At 27.2% G+C, this 10,509-nt stretch overlaps 4 protein-coding genes across 6 annotated transcripts in view; 1 reads left to right on the top strand and 3 right to left on the bottom strand.

Moving 5' to 3' along the window:
- Window positions 1–1,217: 1,217 nt before the first annotated feature.
- Window positions 1,218–3,581, bottom strand: LOC102677510 (COP9 signalosome complex subunit 8). The gene is made up of 4 exons (XM_006609575.2): window positions 3,341–3,581; window positions 3,120–3,190; window positions 2,073–2,251; window positions 1,218–1,869 (listed from the first exon to the last, which is right to left on the bottom strand). The coding sequence occupies exons 1-4, from the start codon at window positions 3,395–3,397 to the stop codon at window positions 1,613–1,615; spliced, it is 564 nt and encodes a 187-aa protein (XP_006609638.1). The 5' UTR covers window positions 3,398–3,581; the 3' UTR covers window positions 1,218–1,612.
- Window positions 3,582–4,472: 891 nt separating this feature from the next.
- On the top strand, window positions 4,473–6,094 carry LOC102677371 (ras-related protein Rab-6.2). Its single transcript, XM_006609574.2, has 4 exons — window positions 4,473–4,607; window positions 4,701–4,909; window positions 5,142–5,386; window positions 5,562–6,094. Exons 2-4 carry the CDS (start codon window positions 4,730–4,732, stop codon window positions 5,758–5,760), a joined length of 624 nt encoding a protein of 207 aa, XP_006609637.1. The 5' UTR covers window positions 4,473–4,607; window positions 4,701–4,729; the 3' UTR covers window positions 5,761–6,094.
- Window positions 5,955–8,715, bottom strand: LOC102676947 (cysteine desulfurase, mitochondrial). 3 transcript variants are annotated; one of them, XM_006609570.2, is made up of 11 exons: window positions 8,559–8,715; window positions 8,256–8,461; window positions 8,057–8,136; window positions 7,870–7,986; window positions 7,636–7,773; window positions 7,334–7,549; window positions 7,139–7,256; window positions 6,901–7,058; window positions 6,553–6,824; window positions 6,395–6,484; window positions 5,955–6,176 (listed from the first exon to the last, which is right to left on the bottom strand). In XM_006609570.2, the coding sequence occupies exons 2-11, from the start codon at window positions 8,353–8,355 to the stop codon at window positions 6,113–6,115; spliced, it is 1,353 nt and encodes a 450-aa protein (XP_006609633.1). In that variant the 5' UTR covers window positions 8,356–8,461; window positions 8,559–8,715; the 3' UTR covers window positions 5,955–6,112. The 3 variants fall into 3 exon arrangements, with proteins under 3 accessions (XP_006609633.1, XP_006609634.1, XP_006609636.1); XM_006609571.2 differs by having other exon boundaries at window positions 5,988–6,176; window positions 7,139–7,260; window positions 7,344–7,549; XM_006609573.1 differs by lacking the exon at window positions 8,559–8,715 and having other exon boundaries at window positions 5,988–6,176; window positions 7,875–7,986; window positions 8,256–8,467.
- Window positions 8,716–8,881: 166 nt separating this feature from the next.
- The window catches only part of LOC102676810, a 2,911-nt gene continuing 1,283 nt past the window's right edge, over window positions 8,882–10,509 (bottom strand). Inside the window, exons 4-6 of the mRNA XM_006609569.1 lie at window positions 10,316–10,476; window positions 10,110–10,199; window positions 8,882–10,048 (exon numbers count right to left, since the gene is read on the bottom strand). Coding sequence (XP_006609632.1) covers window positions 8,978–10,048; window positions 10,110–10,199; window positions 10,316–10,476 — 1,322 coding nt within the window. The 3' untranslated portion in view covers window positions 8,882–8,977. The remainder of the gene's footprint in view (window positions 10,049–10,109; window positions 10,200–10,315; window positions 10,477–10,509) is intronic.

The following is a 10,509-nucleotide window of genomic DNA, read 5'->3' as shown; positions in this document are numbered from 1 at the left end:
CATCGTCATCCTCATCCTAAGATACATTCTAATCATTTTGCAACCCCCCGCTGACCGAACGCCTTTTTCGATACCGATTATTGTGCCGATCGCGCGTTCACGATATAAACAACGACTAGGATAGGTTCTTTGACGTGGTACGAACGCGTGGGAACGCCTTCCAGATACGTCGAAGGATTTTCTTTTCATTTCTTCCCACGTTTCAACACGTTGAATTTTCTAAATATTTAGCTTTCAATAGCATATCAAAATTATTTCAACGAAACTCATATTTTGCGATAAATTTCCCGTATTACTTCAATTACAACATATCTAACAGAAAATAAAGATCAATCATTAGAAAAGAAAGAAATGATAACAGGGGCACTTTTTTTAAATATCGTATCGATATCTATGGAAATTTACACGTTGCATGGTACACCATGTAAAATATGAAACTCGCGTATCGTGTAGGATTGGTGATACCGGTGCAACAACTTTCTAGAATAGTAGCGGAGCCAAAAAAGAATAACCGGGCACCAATGACGGTGGGTGCACACACTGGCTACCTGTTGACTAGTGGAAACGATTTCTTTGAGAATATCTAACGTTACGCAATGGTCGTGCGATTGTGCATATTCAACGTTTACAATACGGGACGGTCAGAATCGATTTCATAGAGAATTACTCGGAGGCATGTCGGGGGCCACAAGATACGAGCCAACTGAGCATACCTATCTGTCCGCGATTTTTCTGACCCGCGAGGATTCGATTTGCATGACGCAATGCCCGCGGCAGAATCTCCTTGCGCGGATTTTTCCAACAGCCTTACCGAACACGATACACCCGCTTGCTTTCACGCGCGATTGAAGCCACTCGTTTCGAGATCACCCTTTCCCCTAGCTAGCATTACTTTATCGCTTTAGAATCCTGTATTGATGTTACACAATTTAATCTTATATTTAAAAAATTAGATGTTACGAGCATGTACCTTCTAATGCAGATAATGAAGAAATTAATTTGTTAGAAAAATAAAAATATCATTACTCGAAGAAATAAATGAAGCTCGTCTGAGGAAGGAGGGGGAGGAGAAAGATTGAATCTGAAAAAAAAAAAAAAATTAATAAAAAGTACAAAATGATAAAGGTGAGCAATGTTTTACACATGGGATGCTATATCAGGAAATATACATGATCATGTATGTGATTATTATTTTATACAACAGAATAATTTGTTCCAGCTATTTTAATGTTAAATTGATTAATCAAAACGTATATATATATTGAATATTAAGTTAAAATCCGCGATTCGGTCCATGTATTTTTTTCTTCTCTTCTGTGGAAAGTGCTTCTTCTAGAAAATGCCAGTTTTCTCGCATATAGCAGGCGGTTATTGATTAATCGAGTTGTTGACTCCATGCTTACAGCGAGCTTCATCGGTGAGTCTTCCGATTGAATGAGCAGGACGCGTAGGTAGTCCGGGGTGTATACTTAGGGAAGGGACACAGGTGTCTCTTTTGAAGCACACTTCCTCCTTTATATAATATGATTACGAGGTAAAACTAAGTTTAAAGTACTGTCGATCGTGTCTTTGTGTTGCGTGAATTTCATCATTGATGACTTTCATTGCTTGTTCAGTTTTCCAAGAAAGACACGAATTGAGTGAGTTTGTACAGCTGATCCTCAGTAAGACACACCTCGTTCACGAGGTTACTCTCTTCTTTCTGAATCTTGCAAGGTTGCACCATTGTTCCATCTACGTTCCAACCCCTTTCAATTGCTACACGACGCGCTTCCTCTAATGTTAAGCCTGTCATTGATGCAAATACGGTTAAACTTAGTGAAGAATAAGCCTTTGATATTAAGGTGATTGCCCTTTCTCGAACGTTATCTGAAAAAACAAGCAATAATTGATGCAAGCATCGAAATTATTTCTTTTTTTTATATATAAGATTTCATAGATATAGTTTTTGCTTATTAAAAAAATTGAAAAAGAATTTTTAAAAATTCTTTCTGAAAAAAATAAATAACTTTCAAATAAATATACAAAAAAATATTATGATTAATTAGAATAGATACTCTGGCAATATATACCTTTCAAAGCAGCCATAATATCAGAAACATCTTCACTCCATTCTGCATTGAGGGCGACATGAACTGCAGGCCAGTCTCTTTGCCACATACGTTGTCCTACCATCCATATTTGACCAAGTTCTGCATTTCCGCTTTTCAGATCCGTTGGTATCCGCTTCCACAAGTATTTGGCATTGCATCTGCGACGGCGATTTTTCGATCAAACAAAGACAGATCGAAACCTCTCTCGTTCAGGTCTTATAAGGAATGAATTTATGTTGTTGAGGTATTGTTAATAGTAAAAAGCCAAGTAAAAAGCAAATTGTTACAAGCTCTGTTAAAAATAAAGACTAAGTTTCTTCGGAAAAATTGAACACAAACATTGGAATATAAAATGTAAATTAATATGTACATAAAAAAGATAAATCAATTCAAAGATAAAATTAAATATTAATTAACTTCAATAAATTAATTAAATAATTGAAAAAAAAAATAAATTCAATAAATTATATATAATAAATTGTATATAATCGCTTTTACATAATTTTTTATGTACATTAAAAAGCATTGAAGCTTGGGCAATGTACATATTATTCATAAAACTGATCAAATATTTGTAAAATAATTTTTAATAAAATATTAATACATAAAAAATAATATACAATATAAAGAAATTTTATCATAGATTGAATTTTATTTTATTAAAAATTGAATTATTATTTTTAAAAAGACCATCATTAAATACAAATAAAAATATACATATAAATACATATAAATAATATTATATAGTTATATTTACACAAATAAAACATGATTAAATTTTTATTTCAATTATTACTTGATATCATTAAAAAGAAAAGGTTATACATATTTCGCAAGTATGGATATATTGTATTATAGATTTATAAATGGCGTCAGTATAATATATAAACAATCGTATTAATACGTAAATTTAAAATGTTTTATATTTATCCAATAATATATCTTTCAATCAAAAATATTATTTTATTTTTGATTTAATTAAAATAATGAAAAATATAATGGAAAAAACAGAAATTATATACTCACAGATCGTTTTGATAAAGATATACAGCTAATAATTGAGCATAAGTTTGTGATGATGCAACTCCACCAGGCGCCTATAAAAAAAAAATATTCAATAAATAATATAAAAATAATATATAAAAAATATAATATATAAATATTTGAGAGAAATATTCAACAAAATAATATATAAATGTATAATAGTCGGCATAACCTATATTGAAATCGTTCATATGATGACTTACCTCTAATTCAGCTTTTTCTAATTCATGAAGAAATTTATTCACTTCACTTAGCACCATGTTGAAAATTCGTTATTTCCACAATGAAAAAAACGATATTGAAACAATTGTATTAAAAATACGCGGCGGCATTGAAATAATTAACGTCAAACAAGAGATCTAAACAGCTGAAGACTAAACACACATTACATTTGCAATTTCTGTATAACTGCGATGTAGATGGCACCACTTTACAAGCAACATTTTTAAAATTGTATTAACCATTTATTTAAAATTAATTTTATTCTAAACATATATATATATATATTTTTTATGAAATCAAAATAAATAATTATATAGATCACTTTTATTTTGGAATTACTAAACAAAATAATTCTATTATGAAATATATATAAATTTATAAAATAAAAAATTATTTTTAAATCTTATTCAAAAATTAAAAATCACGTGATATAAAATTTTTCAGTAAATACGTTGATTTGATATATTTACTATATATATATATATATATTTGTAATTTATTGGTGTATTTGTAAATTAAAATCTCGTATTATTAATTATATATCATATCGTATAATTAATTATTAATTAATCATGATAATAATAATCATGTCTCATTTGAACAACATAGTAGTAAATATAATAGTAAATATAAATACTATATTTATTGTAGCATTATAATAAAAAAACATCCGATGAAAAACTTTTATATTATACAAAATTTTTATTTAAAATTCACTTTTAAATTTAATATAGATACTTATTCGATATTTTATTTATGAATTCATTAAAATATTATAATAGTAAATATAAATATTATATTTATTGCAGCATTATTACAAAAAAACATCCGATAGAAAACTTTTATATTATACAAAATTCTTATTTAAAATTCACTTTTAAATTTAATAGAGATACTTATTCGATATTTATTTATGAATTCATTAAATTTTATAATATATTTAAATTTAAATTTATAATATAATTTATTATAATAGTAAATATAAATATATTTATAGCAGCATTTATTGCAGCATTATAACAAAAAAACATCTGATAGAAAACTTTTATATTATACAAAATTCTTATTTAAAATTCACTTTTAAATTTAATATAGATACTTATTCAATATTTTATTTATGAATTCATTAAAATTTCTACTGCACCGTAACAATGTGAATAGATACTCTATAATAGTAGTGATTTATGGTCCGTTACTGATATAATATTTCTGTTGTCACGACTGTCATCGCTTAGTGAATGTATACATGTAAATATCCATTGAATAAAATTTTCACATTATTGAAAAAAATGCAAGCAATAATGATTCGTTATTATTGATGCAATTGCTTTTATATTTTAGCACAACCGGTAAAGTGATATAAGCCTAACATGGCTACCGTTAAAGTAACCGAGCAGAAAGTTATTCTGTGCGGAGAATACGGTGTTGGAAAGACTTCTATATTTAGACGTTTTGCGAACAATACTTTTATAGCAAGCAACGATCGAAAATCGACATTGGGTCTCGATAATATCGATAAAGAATATGTAGTTGAAGACAGACGAATACGAGTAATATGTTCATATATACGTATATACATATTTATATATATATTCACAATTCTTGAAACCGAATTAAATACGAAATTAATCTCATTTTTCCATAAATATATTTTTATAAATATATATTTTATATGGTACCTAGAAGATTGATGTACATTAAAACTTATATTTATTTTAAATATATAATGTATTCACATTCAAATTTAATTAAATAAATATTTCATTTTATCATATGTTTCAGTTGCAATTATGGGATACAGGTGGTATGGAAAGAGTTGCATCAGTAACATCAAGCTATTATAAATTTGCAGAAGCTGCTATATTAGTTTTTGCATTAGATAATTCAACATCATTTCATCTTTTATCTCAACATTTGCTTGATATTGTTACATATGCTGAAAATGCAAAGATATTTCTCTGTGGAAATAAGAGTGATCTAGAAAGTTCATCTCCACAAGTAACAGATGCAGAAATGGAACAATTTTGGTGAGTTTCATAATATTGATGATTGTGAAATTATTTGGTGAGAATCACAATAAAAATTGTATTAATATAGTATATATATAGTATATCTGTACAATATAATATACACATATATAATAAAAGAAAATAATGTATATAATATAAATAATATATATTATCATTAATATATTCATTACAGTGAACAATGCCATAATTTAATTTCTGGTATATATAAAACATCCTGTAAGACTGGAGAAGGAATACATGAAATGTTTGAAGATATAGCACAACATTTAGTAGAAGCTAACAGATCACGCATGGAATTGCATGAAATGGACAAAGATAGGTTTAAAATTTCATACATTGATGAAGCTGCTGATCCATCATGTTTATGCTAAATAATGAATATTGGCAAATATATGCTCCTGATGCAACATTTTTATAATAACTTAACACATTGCAATATTTTATTGCAGAGTGTAAAATAACTTTTTGTATCAAGTAATGATAATAGTAAGCTTTTCTATATAGAAAAGCACCATTAAATAAAAAATGGGAAAAAAGGGGGAATATCAATAAAATTTATATACAATTGAAGTTATTTTAAAAATTACAAAATAAAAAATTTTAAATAAACATTTATTACACATTCATAAGTTTTACTTAATTAGTTTTGTTTAACTTATTTATATATATTTAATTCATACTATCTACATATTAGATAGTTGAAAATATGTAATAAAAGAGTCACTAATGTTGAGTCCATTTAATAGATTTCAAATCAATTCCCTCTTCGACCATTTCCCATAATGGACTGTGAAAAATAAGCAATTTAAATATACATTACTACTTATGTATTATAATTAATATTTAAGACTATATAATCTTAATTATAAAAAACGTCCATATAATAATAAATTTATCAGTTTCTCATGATATCGCGCTTTTCATATTCATAAAATTAGAATAATACATATGTGATTTTCATACCAAATAAATATATTATAATTAAATAAGAGCTTATTTACCTACCTCATTTCTCTAAGTTTTTTAACATGTCGAATCGTATTTTCTGCGGTATAATCAATCTCTTCGATTGTTGTAAAACGACCAATACCGAATCTATATAAATAAAAAATAATCAAAAAATAATTATTTTGTTTCAATATGTATATATCATATCATTTTACCTAATACTGGAATGTGCCAAATCTTCTGATGTTCCAATTGCTCTTAAAACATAACTAGGTTCTAAACTTGCACTAGTACACGCGGAACCACTACTTAAAGCAATATTTTTCAAGCCCATTAATAGAGATTCTCCTTCTATGTATGCAAAAGATAAATTCACACATCCAGGATACCAAGCTTGTTTATCTCCATTACGTATAACATGCGATAAATTTGACATTATTTTTTCGATTAATCGATTCGAAAGCATTGTGATATATTTGTGATCATACTAAGGGAAAAAAATAAAATTAATATATTAAAAATTTAGCATATGACAAAATATATGTGTTTATAATTAATATTACCTCCATTTCTGTTTGTGCTATATGACAAGCTGCTCCTAGACCTACCGCTAAAGGTGTTGGAACAGTGCCACTTCTCATACCTCTTTCTTGACCACCACCACTTTGAATTGCTTCTACACGTACTCTTGGTCTTCTTCTTACATATAAAGCTCCAACTCCTAAAAATTCCATTATATTCTATAATATAAAAATATTCCAATAATTTAAAAAATATAACAAAAATATATCTTAAATATACCTTTTGGACCATATAATTTATGGCCACTGATAGACAACAAGTCAATATTCATTTTATTAACATCAATTGGAATTTTTCCTATTGCTTGAGCTGCATCTGTGTGGAAAAATACTTTTTTCCTTCTATAAATTAATAGATAAATTATAAAATTAATAAAATTTATGATTGTATTGAATCTGAATTCATAATATATATTTTTTCTGACCTACAAATAGCACCAATCTCTGTAATTGGTTGTTGTACACCAATCTCATTGTTCACCATCATTATAGAAACTAAAGAGGTAGTTGGTTTAATTGCATCTTCTAATTCGTCAAGATTAATAAGACCATTTGGATTTACTGGAATATAAGTTACATCAAATCCTTCTGCTTGCAAAGCTCTACAGGAATCTAATACACATTTGTGTTCCTATATTAATAAAATTATATATAAAAATAAATTCATATTATTATTATTAACAATATATTGTTAATAATCCAATATTATTAACATACTATCTGAGTCGTCACAATATGATTTTTTTTTTCTTTGTAGAACCTTGCAACACCTTTAATAGCTATATTATTAGATTCTGTGGCTCCAGATGTAAATATAATTTCTTTGGTGTCTGCTTCTATTATATTTGCTATTTGCTTTTAAAAATGAAATATTTGATTATCATTTTATTAAATAATTATTTTTTTCAATGAAAGTAATTTAATTAAATTTAAATTATATATGATATTAACTTTACGTGCAAGTTCAATAGCTGCTTCTGATTCCCATCCATACACATGAGTTCTAGAATGTGGATTTCCAAAATATGTTGTAAAATATGGCATCATTTTATCTAATACTCTTGGATCCTATATAAAAATTAAAAAAATTTCAATTTCAATGTCAATATTTATAATATAAATCATCAAATCTATTTACTATAGGTGTAGTTGCTTGAGCATCCAAATAAAGTGGCTTGCCTTCTGCAGATCTCCTTTTATATTCATCTGAGAAAATAGCTGAAATAAAAACATATATCAATGTATTAGAATTAATAAAAAATATAATTAATATACTAACACATAAACATAATAAACATAATAAATATATACATAATTTTATAAAATAGTATTCTTACATTCATTGTCTACTTCTGATAAATCCTGATTAAAATAAACTACACAACATTTCTTGACACGATGTAAAGAATATAATAAATTTCTTGATGGACGAAACATAATTATTCTTATAACAACACAAGTTTATTTCATTTGTCACGATATAACATGTTCTAACCTTAGATAACGTAATTGTTACAAAGTACAATTTTGTTTCAAATATTACCTATATAAATATAAATATTATATAAAAATTATATTTGTCACTCACAAATGTTTACTTAATTAATGTTTTTTGATAAATTTCATAATTTATTACTTACGAATATTACGTTGGGAAATATACACTTATTCCCAGCGAATACTACATAAAATGATGCAATATATGTCCACTATATTTTTTGTATATGTATATATTTTTTGTATATATAATATACTTTCTACATTATTACTATTATTTAAAATAAAATTATTATATCCATAGGAAAGGATAAACAAATGAGAGAACAAATATTAAAAAAAACATTAATTTATTAAGTACAATAAATGTAAAAAATAATCGCATTGATTTGAATATTTCTATAATTAAAAAAAAATAATTTAATATGCACATGTGTAAGTATTGCGCAAGTAATAAACGTAAGAATAAAAGTCACATTTAAATATATTTATGCAGATAGACAATATAATATGAAGAGACAGAAATAATAATAATCCTGAAATACTGATTAATGTAGCAAATCTATTGACGATCTTTTGATAAATTTAACGAATCGCCAATATCACCACTTTGTGACTGTTGTTGCTTTTTATGAATTGTAGTCATGTCCAACATTCCACTAAATTCAGATTTAGAAATTGAGAGATCTTCTGTTCCTTGATACTCGTTCGATCGATTGAGTTTTACGTTATCATTTTGTACGTCTATTTTTTTACGATCAGTCGAGTAATCTTCAGGAGTTGCAGAAAAATTTCTACAAGATTCTGAAGATCCAGAACTTACTTTAAATGGCGATTGAATAGAATCAACTATACTGAAATCGTTCGATTTACGTTCGTTCGATTCAATATCTCTTGCAGGAGAAATTTTTCCGATTGGACCAAATAAATTCGCAATATTACGCATATATGCAGACGGTGATGGCGATGATGTTCTCGCAAAATCTGGAATAGGAAATCCAGAGAGTTTTGCTAAATCTGCTGTAGAGAAATTAGCTAATTTTGATAAATCTGAAAACTTAGAAATTTGTTGCGTTATATCAGCTAAAGGGAAATCAGATGTGGACGATCGCGTTTTATTGATACTTGTATCAGTTCCAAGAGCATTGGATATTTTCGAAAAATCAGTGGGTGCAAAATCATAATCACATTTAGCATTTTTTACAGAAACTGTGAGTTCTCCGGATTGAAAACTGGGCATTACTTCTGATGGTGATATATGTTGTTTAGACGAAACATTTCCATCTTTTAATTGCGTAATAGATGCGGAATCCGTATTTATAATATCCTTTTTAATATTATCTCTAGAAGTAGATGGTTGCATCACAAAAGATTTTGATGTAGGTGTAATTATAGCACCATCAGGTTTAAAGTTCACAGGTGTTAGGAAGACAGCTGCATTATTAGGTGCAAGACCAACTCCTGGTGGAACTGAAGGAACAAGTGATTCTGAAACTGGTACCAGAGGAAATTTCATAGTCAAAAATTCCGGTGAAGTTCCATCTTCAGAACCAGGACAAATCATTTCTCTAATTATATCCCAGTACGAACCGTTCGATCTATTACGACCTGGTAACTTGGATGCTAAAGAACACTAAAAATATTGAGATATCTTAGTATTAATATTACTTTTATCTCATTTTTTATAAACTTACCCTTAAACGTTCAAGATAAGTCGTATTATTGTTAAAATTGGCAGTAAAATCAATACCTCCTTCACTTTTATAATACTCTATGCATCTTCTCTAAAAGCAAAAATATGAAAAAATATATATATATATATATATAAAATATAAAAAAAAAAATATTAAAGAGATTTTGCTTTTATTAAATTATTAATTATATAGAATAATGGATTTACAATTTCTTCTAATGTATCTTGAGAAAGAAAATGCTCTTGAGATAATGTATAACTCAAAAGCATTGGTCTTGGGTATTCATGAGGCCGATTTTCGGGAGGTGGTAAGGACCAAAAAACATTAAAATTTGATTCATAACAACTGCCATCCGTATTATAAGGTGCTGAAATTAATATATTTTCTTTGAATTGATGGA

This window comes from Apis dorsata, unplaced genomic scaffold, assembly GCF_000469605.1.
Source record: "Apis dorsata unplaced genomic scaffold, Apis dorsata 1.3 scaffold_58, whole genome shotgun sequence".
NCBI classification, from domain to species: domain Eukaryota; kingdom Metazoa; phylum Arthropoda; class Insecta; order Hymenoptera; family Apidae; genus Apis; species Apis dorsata.
This window is presented reverse-complemented; position numbering and strand designations above follow the sequence as displayed.

Bases quoted from the DNA above. Each gene is read 5' to 3' on its own strand.
- LOC102677510 (XM_006609575.2), bottom strand. From the start codon at position 3,397: ATGGTGCTAAGTGAAGTGAATAAATTTCTTCATGAATTAGAAAAAGCT. The intron at 3,191-3,340 runs GTAAGTCATCAT...TTTTTTTTATAG, and splicing joins TAGAAAAAGCTGAATTAGAG to GCGCCTGGTGGAGTTGCATC. The intron at 2,252-3,119 runs GTGAGTATATAA...TCGCCGTCGCAG, and splicing joins TATCTTTATCAAAACGATCT to ATGCAATGCCAAATACTTGT.
- LOC102677371 (XM_006609574.2), top strand. From the start codon at position 4,730: ATGGCTACCGTTAAAGTAACCGAGCAGAAAGTTATTCTGTGCGGAGAA. The intron at 4,910-5,141 runs GTAATATGTTCA...CATATGTTTCAG, and splicing joins TTGAAGACAGACGAATACGA to TTGCAATTATGGGATACAGG. The intron at 5,387-5,561 runs GTGAGTTTCATA...TATTCATTACAG, and splicing joins GCAGAAATGGAACAATTTTG to TGAACAATGCCATAATTTAA.
- LOC102676947 (XM_006609570.2), bottom strand. From the start codon at position 8,355: ATGTTTCGTCCATCAAGAAATTTATTATATTCTTTACATCGTGTCAAG. The intron at 7,987-8,056 runs GTAAATAGATTT...ATTTTTATATAG, and splicing joins CTCAAGCAACTACACCTATA to GATCCAAGAGTATTAGATAA. The intron at 7,059-7,138 runs GTATATTTAAGA...TGGAATTTTTAG, and splicing joins TAAATTATATGGTCCAAAAG to GAGTTGGAGCTTTATATGTA.